The 13676-nt window shown below is 46.9% G+C and overlaps 1 protein-coding gene across 2 annotated transcripts in view; it reads left to right on the top strand.

Annotated features, from left to right (window-relative positions):
* DGUOK (deoxyguanosine kinase) overlaps positions 1-3907 on the top strand; it is a 38729-nt gene extending 34822 nt beyond the window's left edge. For both annotated transcript variants that reach the window (XM_036263173.1, XM_036263172.1), the window contains 3 exons: positions 916-1031; positions 3175-3274; positions 3724-3907. In XM_036263173.1, the coding sequence (XP_036119066.1) occupies positions 916-1031; positions 3175-3274; positions 3724-3750 (243 nt within the window). In that variant the 3' untranslated portion in view covers positions 3751-3907. The remainder of the gene's footprint in view (positions 1-915; positions 1032-3174; positions 3275-3723) is intronic.
* The last annotated feature ends 9769 nt before the right edge of the window (positions 3908-13676 follow it).

Consider the following 13676-nt stretch of genomic DNA (forward strand, 5'->3'; position numbering starts at 1 on the left):
CTTAAACCCGGGGTGGTAGCTGTAGGTAGGCAATAAGGAGCCTGTGAAGTATTTTAGGCAAGGAGAGTACGACCATTTTACTGGACTCCTATGGAAGGGTGGACTGAGTGGACAGCCTGGGAGGAAAGAACAGCTGGACCAGGAACTTGCCCTGCCTTACCTCGGTGAATCCTCACAGCAGCCTGTGGGTGTGGAGGGCGAGGAAGAGGAGACTCACAAAGACTGCACTGCTAGTGCGTGGTGGAGACAGGACTTAATCCTGGACTTTCTGCCGTGAAGGCCTGGGCCCTTTCCATCCACTTCATCTCCAGGAGGCAGAGAGCCAGAGACTTGCTGTAGTTCAGGTGAAAAGTGATGGAGACCTGACCAGGGCAGAGGTGAGGGAGAAGCCAGGAAAGATTAACTGGAGAGCGATTAAAAAGCAGTCAATGTCTTGGATGTGGTGGGGAGAAGGTAAAAGAAAGGCAATTCTAGATTCTGGGTGGATGATGTTTGCCCTTAACCTGTGATTGAGTAAGAAAACAAGACCGCAGAAGCAAGGTCTTGGCATATAGTGCCCAGGATGGACAACATGAGTTGGCCTGAAAGCCCCCCACGACTGCATTGTCACAGCTAAGAAAACAACTGAGCCCTGGCCGGTTTGGCTCAGCGGTTAGAGCGTCGGCCTGCGGTCCTGAGAGACCCGGGTTCGGTTCCCGCTAAGGGCACATACCTCGGTTGCAGTTTGTCCCCGGCCCTGGTTGGTTGTGCGGGTGGCAACCACTCGATGTGTCCCTTCACATCGATGTTTCTCTCTCTCTCTCCCTTCCTCTCTCTCCCTCCCACTCTACCTGAACAAAAAATAGAAAAATGTCCTTGGGTGAGGATTAAAAAAAAAACAACTGAGCTCACTGGGGCCTGGGAATTGTCTTTCAGGTTTGTTTGAAGAGACTACACCAGAGGGACAGGGAAGAAGAGAGAGGAATTGAGCTGGCGTACCTCGAGCAGCTTCATAGTCAACACGAAGCCTGGCTTGTTCACAAGACCACCAAGTAAGCAGAGGAGAGAGCAGCAGCAGACAGGCCTGCCCCCTCCAGCCAGGCCTGGGACACAGTCAGTGTCCCGTGCATGTCCCTCAGCACGCAGCTCCCCAGAAGGTTCCGCATGTGCTGGAAGCACTGGGAAATGTTGAGCATTATTCAACTCACAGTTAATACTGGGTGCAATCTGCATATTCCACGAGACTTTATTAGATTCTATTTCCCCAGCTTTCTGTTTTTCAAGTTCCACTGGGTTGAACATGGTGATTGTTGATGATGATATAGTTGGCTCAGGGTAAGGGGCTGAAAAATTTTAGAGAAATTGAGTTGACATTCCTGGTCTTGGCCTTTCCTCCCTTCAGGCATGGTATGCTGTCCACTTAAAATATTTGAGGCTCTTGCCTTTAGGATTAGTCTTAAGACTAAAGAAAAATTTCAGCCTTCATCTTTCCAGCTAACTTGATTGAATTTTTTTATGACTAAATGATATTTCTTTTTTTATTAATCTTCACCCAAGGATATGTTTGTTTATTTTAGAGAGAGAAAGAAAGAAACATCAATCAGTTGCCTCTCCTGTGCACCCTGACTGAGGATCGAACCTGAAACCTGGGTATGTGCCCTGACTGGGAATCAAACCTACAGCCTTTTGGTGTATGGAACAACACTCCAGCCAACTGAGCCACCAGGCCAGGGCTAAATGATATTTCTCCTTTTTTCTTGTTTTTTTTAGGATATTTTAAATTGATTTTTAGAGAGAAGAGAGAGAGAGACATCCATGTGAGAGGGAAACATTGATTGGCTGCCTCCTTCTTGCACACCCCTTACCGAGGGTCAAGCCACAGCCTGCCCCCACCCAGAACCAGCAAACTTTCAGTGCCCAGCTAATCAGCCACACCGGCCAGGGCTAAATGATACTTCTTGAGGTGACAGAATTTTGTTGCATCCTGGTCACAATTTAAAAACAAATGAATTGGTTTATTTATTTATTTATTTATTTTTACTACTTTTGTTGTTGTTAATCCTCACCTGAGGATATGTTCCCATTAATTCTTTTTTTTTTTTTTTTAATCCTCACCCGAGGACATTTTTACATTTTTTTTTTTTTTTTTTTTTTTTTATCCTCACCTGAGGATATTTTTTCCATTTTTGGTACAGATAGAATGGGAGGGAGAGAGAGGAAGGGAGAGAGAGTGAGAAACATCGATGTGAAGGGACACATCGAGTGGCTGCCACCCGCACGACCAACCAGGGCCGGGGACAAACTGCAACCATGGTACATGCCCTTAGCGGGAACCGAACCCGGGTCTCTCCGGACCGCAGGCCGACGCTCTAACCGCTGAGCCAAAACGGCCAGGGCTCCATTTTTTTATTCAGACAGAGCAGGAGGGAGAGAGAGAGAGGGAGAGAGAGAGAGAGAGAGAGAGAAACATCGATGTGAAAGGGACACATCGAGTGGCTGCCACCTGCATGACCCAACCAGGACCGGGGACAAACCGCAACCGAAGTACATGCCCTTAGTGGGAACCGAACCTGGGTCTGTCTGGACCGCAGGCCGACGTTCTAACCGCCAAGCCAAACCGGCCAGGGCCTATTCTTAAATAGAGTGGAAGGGAGGGAGAGGGAGAAAGAAAAACATCCATGTGAAAGAGACACATCGATTGGTTGCCTCCCACATGATCCCGACTGGAGCCGGGGATCAAACCTGAAACCCAGGTATTTATTTATTTTTACTTTTAATTGAATTTATTGGAGTGACATTATTTAATATAATTATATAGGTTTCAGGTGTACAATTCTATAATACATCATCCGTATATTGTATTGTGTGTTCACCACCCCAAGTCAAGTCTCCTTCCATCACCATTTATCCCCCTGTACCCTCTTCTGCCTCCCTCAACCTCCCTTTTCCTCTGGTAATCGCCATACTGTTGTCTGTGTTTATGAGTTTTTGTTTGTTTGTCTGTCTTACTTAATCCCTTTACCTGTTTTACCCAGCCCCATATGAATGCTTTTTTAAAACTGCTGTTTATGTGCCATTTCACTAAGAAGCCATGTGACTTTAGATCTGTTCCCTGAATTATTAAGACTTGGTGAGTATGTGAAGCTTGGCTCAGCTTTCTTTTTTCTGTTCCCTGCATGTTCATGCTTCTTACAGGCTCCACTTTGAGACTCTGCTGAACATTCCAGTGCTGGTGTTGGATGTCAATGATGATTTTTCTGAAGAAGTAACCAAACAAGAAGAACTCATAAAAAAGGTGGGGAGGACTTGAACTACTTTTAATGGCTTCCTTTGTTGCACTTTTATCTTTGCTTCAAGCCTCAATATAATGAGTCTTGTGCTTTATGCCTCAAATTGCATTTCACATTCCAAAGCCCATGGAGCCTTGTACAGTTACAAATGTAATCCCAATTTTCTAAAGTATTTTGGTCTAATAATTGTTAAATAATTGACTTGTAATACATGCTTCTCAACTAACTTCCTCCTCTAAGGTATTCTAGATCTAGGGAAATGAGCCTTCTGGATTCTGTTCCCAGCTCTGCCACCTGACACCATGTGGCCCTGGGCAGGTCACATTTCCTCTCCATACCTATTTTCCCTTCTTTACAGAAACTCATGGGCTTGGCACCTTTGCATTGTGTATGGACTATTGTATAGTCTGCCGAAAATGTGAAATTTAACTTTTGGGTTTTCTCTTTCCCACAGGTGAACACCTTTGTAAATGCTCTGTAACCAGTGCCAGGTTGTTGTGGCTGTGATCTGGGCCCTCGGAGTTTCTGAAGCTGGAAACCACCTTCCATCCCACCCCGTCTCCTTCACTCCGGGAGTGCTCTGCCTCTTCACTGGGCGGTTTCCGACCTCGGACTTGGCCGTGCTCTTCCTTTGTGTCTCAGAGTCTTCTCAAATAAAGTGTATTTAAGTTTTGCTTAGTTTGCTAATCCCGTTGTTAATTTATTTCAGCTTGTATCTGTTGGTGCCCGCCCTGAACTCCCCTCTAAACTAGCCATTTTCACCTGGGGAAACTCTTAGCTTTTCTTCTTGAATCCTTCCCCAGTCAGACATGCCAGGGAATGAACTGCTCCCAGGACCCTCACCAGCCCTGCCTTGGGCATGAAGAAGGGAAGTAAGTGGCTCAGGAGTGGGCGGGTGCTCAAGCGGGTGCTCAAGCGTGAGCTCCCCCCGCACCCCAGCCAGGAAATGGAGCCTGAACTTTAGGAAACTCGGAGCTCCTTCATCTCTTCCCTTCCAGCACTGTTGGTGTGGAGGACGGGGTGGAGATTTCGACCTTCGTCCTAAAGCTGAAGAACCTGGACACGATTTTAAAAGGGAGGTGAAGAGAGAACAAATCAGGAGCCCAGAAGCTCGGCGTCTAACACTTAGGGTTTGGCATCCTGGCACTGTAGCTGCTCCAAAACCCTCACCCAGTGAGTTTCGGGTGACCTAGGTGGAGGGATCTGTCTATGCCGGAAAGTAGGAAAAACGTTTTATGCTGCATTTAAAGCTTCAAGGACAATGTATTGTTAGAGAAAAATACATGGCTTGATAAAAGCAAAGTGTTCCATTGCAAGAAGCCTGCAGGTCCGCGAGTCACTGAGAGCAGAATTCCTGCCTGAGCCCGGGACCGCTGCGGAGGCACCCAGCAAACGGAGGGGGGCCGGGGACGCAGACTGTCCCGGGACCGCTGCGGAGGCACCCAGCAAACGGAGGGGGGCCGGGGACGCAGACTGTCCCGGGACCGCTGCGGAGGCACCCAGCAAACGGGGGCGGGGGCGGGGGGAGGCCGGGGACGCAGACTGTCCCGGGAGATGGAAACCTGCTTTCCTCCTGCTTGGGAAAATGAGTGCGAGACTGCTTTCTAACAAATGTAATGTTTTGAAACAACAAAAAGCATTTTTTTATTCTACTTAAATATTTTAACAGCTTTATTGAGATATAATTCTCATGCCATATACAAGGTACCTATTTAAAGTGAATATTCAGTGGATTTTAGTCTATTCATAGGGTTGTACAACCATCACCACAATCAATTTCAAAATGTTTCATCAGCCCAAGAAGAAATGCCACGCCGATTAGTCAGTCTCCATCTCCCACCCCCAACATCCCCAGTCACCCCAGTCCGGCCCTCGGCAACCACCAATCTTTTTATCTCAGTAGATGTACCTGTTTTTGACATTTCATATAAATGGAATCATAATATGTGGTCTCATGTGACTGGCTTCTTTCATTTTCAAGGCCCACCCATGTTTAGTGTATCAATACTTCATTCTTTTTAATAGCTAAATATTTCAGTTTATGCATATACTATATGCTGTTTGTTCAGTCATCGATGGACATGCGGATTCCACTTTGGCTGTTATGAATAATGCGGCGATGACTATTCACATACAAGTTTTTGTGTGGCTTTATGTTTTAATTTTTCTTAGGGAATGGAATTACTGAGTCAAACGTAAACTCCATGTGTAACTTTTCTAGGAACTGCTAAGCATTTCCAAAGTGGCTGCGCTGTTTTACATTCCCTCTAGCAAGGTATGAGGGGTCCATGTCCCCACACCCTTGCCCACACTTGCTATCTGTCATTTTAATTATAGCCATCCTAGTGGGGGTAAAGCTGTATCTCATTGTGGTTTTGATTTACATTCCCCTGGTGGCTAATGATGTTGAGCATCTTTTTATGTGCTTAGTGGTCATTCATATGTCTTATTTGGAAAAATGCCAATTGAAATCCTTTGTCCATTTTTCATTTGGGTTACTTGGCTTTCGTTGAATTGTAGGAGTGCTTTATATATTCTGGATACAAGTCCTTTTCAGATACATGATTTACAAATATTTCCTCCCATTCTGTAGGTTGTATTTTCATTTTGCTACTGTCCTTTGAAGCACAAAAGTTTAATTTTGATGAAATCAAATTTATTTTGTCACTTGTCTTTTTGGCATCATGTCTAAGAAAGTTTTGAATAACCCAAGGTCACAGACACCTATGTTTACTTCTAAGAGCCATGTGGTTTTAGCTCTTCCATTAGCACAATGATCCACTTTAAGTTAATTTTTGTGTACAGTGTAAGAAAGGGATTCAACTTCATTCTTTTGCATGTGCAAATCTAGTCCCAACATCATTTTTAGAAAGATTAATCTCTCCCAGTGAATTGTCTTGGCACAATGTGGAAAAACTCTCCCACTTGTCCTTGTGTGTGTTTGCTCCTTCAGGCTTTGGGCAAGACCGGGAGTGAAACTACGGAGTTAGGTATGTTTTGGAAATGCACTGGTTTTGGTCCTTTGACTTTAAGTGTTCTTAGCTTTAACATTTAATTCCCATTTACGTTTCCAGGAACCACTAGTGTAGAAATCACCTGTAAACCCAGAGTAAGAGCACTCAGCCCTCACCCTTCATTCATCAACAAGGATGAGTATCTGCCATGTGCTAGAGACCAAGGAGTTAAGGGTCGACAGGACAGAAGGCAGACCTGGTCTTCACCTCACAGAACTTGTCATGTAACGGGGAAGGTGATAGACACTGAACAAGTAATTGCAGGTGTCGTGAGCGTTTCAAAAGGAGACATACAGGTGTACTCTGGGGCCCGTGACAGAAGGGGCCAGCGTAATCCGGGACAGCCCGCTGACAAAGGTGCTGAATTCTGAAGATGAATGGGGTACTCGGGCAGAGAAAAGAGTCATGTGCCTCGGTCTTCACGTGAGAGTGAGACATTCGGCCCAGACCGTCGGAACCAGGTGGGGTTAGTGAGTCTAACAAGAACGTGCTCCTTTCCTTGCCACATTCTTCGCTTAGCCTGAAAACCCACAGCTCCAGCAATTATTTCCATTCGTGGACATTGCCTTTTGGAAGGAGAATGGTCTCTAAGATAGTCAGAGCCATCAACAGCCTCACCTGGGTGGAAGAATTTACCATTTACCAATTTGGCGGCTGAGATGGTCTGGAGAGAGTAAATATTTGAATGAGGAGCAGTGGTTTTGACCTTACGTCTCAGGGGAAGGAGAGGTGTGGAGGACTGTGCTGTTAGGCCAGTCTGGGCGCTGTCTCCCAGAGTCAAATCACTTCAATTGACATGTAAAAATATCTACATATCTACATTTCTTTCTGGCTTACAAGGTGCTGTTCAGGAACTAGAATATTACCTTGATGGGCTTATAACAGATTGAGGTTGTGAAAGGTCTCAAACTCAAAAGGAAGGGAGAAGGTGCGGGTTTCAGACGAAAGAGGCGATTTGTTTTATGCACAGGCTAGACTCAGGGAAAAGGAAGTAAATGTGCTTTAAATTTCAGACTGTTTCACTTCCTTCAGCCCCCTATTTTTATTATTAATTTATTTTTGTTACAGATGTTTCTCCTCCCCACCCTCCTCGCAGACACCCTCCTCCCTATCCTGCCCCACATTAAGCACTGTTCTCTATGTGCATTGGTTATGCATACATGCATAAAAGTTCTTGGGTTCATCTCCTCTATCCCCCCCACCCCCCTACTCTGAGCCTGTTTTGTTCATTATATTTTTCATTATATTCCACAAATAAGTGAGATCATGTGGTATTTGTCTTTCTCTGACTGGCTTATTTCGCTTAATAATACTCTCCAGGTCCCTCCATGTCATCTCAAAGGTAAGAGATCTTTCTTTCTGTAAGCTGCATAGTACTCCATTGTGTATATGTACCACTGCTTTTTATCCACTCATGTACTGATGGACACTTGGGCTGTTTCCAGATCTTAGCTATTGTAAATTGTGCTGCTATGAACATAGGGGTATATATATTCTTTCTGATTGGGGTCTCAGGCTTCTCAGGATATAGTCCTAGAAGTGGGATCACTGGGTCAAATGGCAGTTCCATTTTTAATTTTTTGTGGAAACACCATATTGTTTCTCATAGTGGCTGCACCAGCCCTCCCTTTAAAGAGCAGGCAGTTTAAATCTCCAGACCACTTGCTCCTCCTTGGAACTTGTTCCTTTGTTGGTCTCTTCTGGCTGTTCCACTGCTTGGCGTCTCCCTTTCTGTCTCCTTGGCTGACTCATTTGCCAAAGTGTTGGAGGCTCCCATGCACCCTTGACTCATTTCTTTCCTCACTCCTCTGGGTGACCTTGAATTCATTTTCTATTGCTGCCATCTCAAATGACCACAAATGTGGCTGAAAGCAGCACAGACCTATTACCTCACAGTTCTGTCGGTCAGAACTCTGATAGGATTCTCACTGGGCTGAAATCATGATCAACAGGGCTGCGTTCCTTTCTGGAGGTTTGGAGGAGAGTCTGTTTCCTTACCCTTTACATCTCCCAGAGCAGGGGTGGGGAACGTCCGGCCTGCATAAGGCCCGAGAAATCAATACCAGCTAACATCACACACCTCACCAAATTAGCCTGACCAAATATAGCAGGCTAATTTTTAAGTTGATAATTTTGTATAGCCCTCGAATGATGTTATAAATATCCAAATGGCCCTTGGCAGAAAAAAGGTTCCCCACCCTGTCCTAGAGGCTGCCCTCATGCCTTGGCTCTTGACCCCTTCCTTCATCTTCACAGCCGGCAACTTTGCATCTCTGACTCTCCTTCCGTTGTCCATCTCTGATCACAGCCAGGAAAGGCTCTCAGCTGGATTACACTGAACTCACCTGCATATTCCAGAATACTTAGCAAGGCCTTTCGCCTTAACGACACCTGCTAAGTTCCTTTTCCTGGTAAGATAACATTCACAGGTGCCAGGGATGAGGATGTGGATGTCTTTGGGGGCTATTACTCTGCCTTCCTCAGATCTCAAACACTGTCATGGCTGGTGCTGTTATCATGGGGTGAGGACTTTTGTGAAACTTGGAAAAGTAAGGAAAGTGGATCATTTGCAATAGCTGAGGGAATAGTACAAAGACCTCCTGTATCCCCACTACCCATATCCTGGCCCAAATAGCCCAAGACCCTGCAGTCGGACAAAATGAGACTTATAGCAACAAAGGAGACCACACACAAAGGAACTGTGGGGGCTGTCTCACCAAACAGGCAAAGAGCAAGGTATAGGGTTTGGGGGAAGGATAGAGTTTAGGCAAAATTTAAATGCAGCAGTGCTTTGATAGACTCAAAACAAAGCAAGAGTCAACGTCTGGGGTGACCCGCGCAGCAGGCCCACGCTCATCTTCGAAAGGACAAAGTTAAGACAAACGTGGAATATCGTGTTCGGAAGCCCCTGAACCGGAGCTCTGAACCTGGGTTGCAAATCGAGACTGCTTCTGTGTCAAAGCGACTTAGATCCTCCTGGCAACAAAGGGGTATTTCATTTTTACAAATAAAATTTCAAACAGCAAAGTTTCTGATGGTCTATCATGTTAGAGAACAAGGTTTTTCAGTGAGTCAGAAAGCAGTAGTCACGCAAAGAAGGGGGTGGTTATGACACTTCAGCTGCAGCGGCCCTTGGGAAGAATACTGTTTCATGGTAGCTTTGTACGCTGTGTCTGTCCTTCCAGCCTGATGAATGTCAACGTTTTTTTCCTTAGTCTGAGCTAATTTTTACTTTCTCACCCACTTTGGTGATCTACTCGTAGTCAATTTTGTTTCACCTGTAGCCTACACACTATTCTCAGATTATTTTGAAGCAGATTCCAGACAGGAGAGCACTTTTTTTTTTTATCCTCACCCGAGGACATTTCTTCGTTTTTTTGTTCAGATAGAGTGGGAGGGAGAGAGAAAGAGAGAGAAACATCGATGTGAAAGGGACACATCGAGTGGCTGCCACCCACACGACCAACCAGGGCCAGGGACAAACTGCCACCGAGGTACATGCCCTTAGCGGGAACTGAACCGGGGCCTCTCTGGACCGCAGGCTGACGCTCTAACCGCTGAGCCAAACCGGCCAGGGCCAGGAGAGCACTTTTAAAGCTAGAGCTGTATTGACCTGCAAATATCACTGCCTGGATATCCCTTAAGCTCAGTGTGGATGGAACAGGGTTGTCATTCCACCCCACCTCAGCCAACAAGGACTGTTTCTCCTGCTTCTGCATTTACCCGGTGGGCCACATTAGAAGCCTCCTCCCACTCTCTCCTTTATTGATTCCTGAGAGAGAGAGAAACGGAGAAGGAGAGAGAAACATTGACTGGCACCCTGGTGGGGACTGAGTCCATAACCCAGGCGTGCCCTGACCAGAAATGGAACCGGCATCTTAGGTGCACAGGGCAACACCCAACCAACTGGGCCACACTGGCCAGGGCGTCAGCTCACACCCTTTCTCACCAAATTCTGCCTGGTCATCTCTGAAATCTCAAATCTCTGCTCCTCATTTCTTTTTCTCTAGTTGAAAGTGCCCAGTTTCACCTTCCCCACAGCCAGCCACCCATGACTACTACCAGCCACCATCTCTTTCCCAAACCACCCAACTAAACCATGTACATAAAAGAACCTGCCCCCAGGTAGCTGCCCCTCAGCCCTTCCTGGGCGGAAGTCGTTAGAGCTGCCCTGTTTTTATAACCTCACCTCCCAACACTCATTCCATAAAACGCACAAGGCTACCTACAGTTCCAGAATGCGTCTCGTGTTTCCCACATGATGGAGTGCTTCTCTCTCCCTCCCTCTCACCTTCCTCCCACCCTTTAATACTGGAAGACGGCTCACTCTGTCAGTCTGAGTCTATCACTCCTCTCCTTCGAAGCTCTTCCCTCGCCCCATACAGAACTAGCCGGTCTTTGTGCTCCTGGGCACTCTGCTTTATTAAACTATGTATCAGACTTGAAGGAAGGTTGTTTGGAGACATCGCTCCCCTCCTAGGCTTTGCCATTCTTGACACAGACTGTGACTTGGTCACTTAACACAGTGCCCGACATTTACTATTTATTGCTATTTAGTGAGTGCCTAATATAGACTTGTTAAATAAATGAACGATGTAACTGGAGACATGATCTGCCCTTTCTGAGGTCACTGGGTTTGTGAGCTCCATATTACAATCATCAATTTATGAAGTACTTTCTGTGTGTTAAGTACTATGAGGATATTCAAGAAAATGACTGGCCCGGACCCCACCTTCAGAGTTGTCTAGGGAGCTAATGATGGCTGAATGCCAGCTGCCCTGCCAATACCTTAAAATGTGAATCAATCCTCTCAATAACCCTATGAAGGGAGTTTAAGATCCTGGTGTTTACAGTGTGGAAACTGAGCTCACCCAGGGTCCTTCAGTCAGTGGTGGAGCCAGGACTCTGCCCGTCCATCCTTACTCCAGAGCCTGCTCTTTCTGTGACATCAAACTGCCTTGCGTGGGAGACAAGAGTTGGCTTTCAGAAAAGGCAAGTGTGCGTTTCTCTGGCTGCCTCTCTAGACTTATTGGCCCACTTTGTTTGCCTGGACAGGAAAACCACCTAACTTACCAGCACTGCTGGATGGGGCCCCTAGGGGCATCCTCAACATGCCTTTGTCCCACGGGGCTCTGAGCAGGCACAGAGATGGATCCAGTGGCCCAGATTTTCTCTTTTTGGCAACTGCACCTTCGAGGTGGTGAGCCCTTGCAAGTACTGGCATTGGGGTGCATTTGGAAGTTTGGTGAATGTTCTGGGATGCCTTTCCAAATGCCTTCTTACCCCACTTCTGGGTTCATCCTGAATGCTGTTGTCAAATGATTCTCCTAAAGTAACTTTAATCATGTTACTATTGCTATCTAAATGCAAAGGGGTGTCCTGGTTTGGTTCCTGGAACAGAAAAAGACATTAGCATGAAAACTAGTTCAAGTCTGGAGTTTAGTTGACAGTAATGTACCAATGATGGCATCTTAGTTTTGACCAGATCATGTAAGGTGTTGCATTAGGGGAACGAGGGGTATAGGGAAACTGTACTATCTTTGCAACTTTTCTGTAAATCTGAAATGATTCCAAAATACAAGTTCATTTAAAAAAAATGTTGGTGCCTTTACAAGATGATGACCAGGCTCCTTAACTAAGTCTTTGGGGTCCTCCGACCTTATCTCCCTGCCCCTGTGAAAGGTCCTCTGTGCTAGCTAAATGGTCTTACTCTCCCTCTGAATAAAGCCGTGCTCTCCTCGTCCCTGCATTTGCCTGCTGCACTGATTAATGCCAAAGAATCATCCCGGGCCTTAATTACAAGCCAGAGGTGACTTACCGTGAACCCGATGAAGCTTGAGCTTCAGGCCCATCATTTGCAAGGCCCTGGGGCAGGTGGGGTGGGGCCCACTGTGGCTGTTGTCATAGAAAGTCCCTCAGGGACACAAGACTCTGGGAGGGACATCCGACTTGCAGTCTTGGCGACATGCCCCAACCTTGCCAAGGAGCTTCGAGGGAGTCTGGGAAATACAGTATCTGACTTTTCATCTTCACTGTAGGAGGAGGTGGGTGAGGACCCAAACAGAAGAGGGGGATTCATTCTCTGGCGCTCCACAAAGTGGCAGATATTCACTGCAGGTGGGGTTTCTAGAGCCAAGGCGTCCTCTAGGGACCATCGGGCTCAGGGGGCGCTTGTGAAACTTCAGCTTGGTCTGCCTGGGCTGTCGCGTGGTACAGACTAGGCTCCTATGTTTGATTCACTAGACCAGGGTCATGGGGACTAGCCGGGCTCATGGGTGCACCTTTGGGAGAGCAATGGAGAATGGCAACACTGGAAATGATAGTCTGCTCTGAGGCCAAGGGTATTTCCCATGGCAAGAAAGCACCCTGTCTCCGGGAGAAGACCCTGTGTCCTCCATTAGTGGTGCCCCCATCACTCCTCTGACTCCTCACTCATGCCCAGCACCCAGGCACTAGGGGCTAGCCACTTCCCCCTAATATTTCTCCCATCTGTCTCATCAGCAAGCACCCTCCTCAGGAAGCCTTGCGGGTCCCCTCCCCCGCCGGAGCCGGAGCCGGTGCCCTGCCTTTGTGCTCCTGTGGAGTGCCTTTTGCATCTATCTTACTGTTGCACTCACCACATAGCATTCAAATGATCTATTTTTAGTTTGGTCAGAGCTCAGAATGTGTCTCAGCCCTCTTTGAATCTCCAGTGCCTGGCACATAGGAGTGAGTAGCTCAATAAATAGTAGACAAATGGAAAGAACGAAGAAAAGGAGAAAAGATGAAGTAGGCTGAGCTGCAGAAGGCCCTCTTGGACTAAGGAATGACATGTACCTCACATTCATTGCTTACCCCTTTATACTGCCAGCTACATACTTACTGCATACTTGCCAAATTCCAGGTCGGCCCCCAGCTAGGCTTTGAGCAGCGCCCCACCTCTGCATTAGACTATATGATTGTGAGGTGCATGGACTCAATGGTAGAAATAGGAGATGAGCAGCGAGCCCTTTGATTCTGCTCTCAGAGTGCCCCCAGATCATCTTGAGGGCCGCTCTGGATCATGAAGTGCCCCATGAGGAGGGAATTGCCCAAGTCAGAAGAAGCCCCAGGCCCTGACTTGGGAAAACCATAACAGCAGCCTTGGACACCCCCCCTACCCCGACTTCTTTTACAAGAGAAAGCTATAAACTCTGTCCCTGTTTGGGATTTTATCATTATATACAGCTGTAGCTCCAAGCTTGTTGCAAATTCTCTTGCCTAGTTTGGAGCCCTGCTTTCAGGGCAGACAACCGTGCGTCAGATGGCTTGCTTGTAACTGGGCCCCCAGGGAATGTTACCTAGGACCAGGGGGCCCCTGCAGTTGATAGATGGTTGCTGGGCTACCTGGCACGTGGCAGGAACGAGCCAAGGA

Source organism: Molossus molossus, unplaced genomic scaffold, assembly GCF_014108415.1.
Source record: "Molossus molossus isolate mMolMol1 unplaced genomic scaffold, mMolMol1.p scaffold_m16_p_15, whole genome shotgun sequence".
Taxonomy (NCBI): Eukaryota; Metazoa; Chordata; class Mammalia; order Chiroptera; family Molossidae; genus Molossus; species Molossus molossus.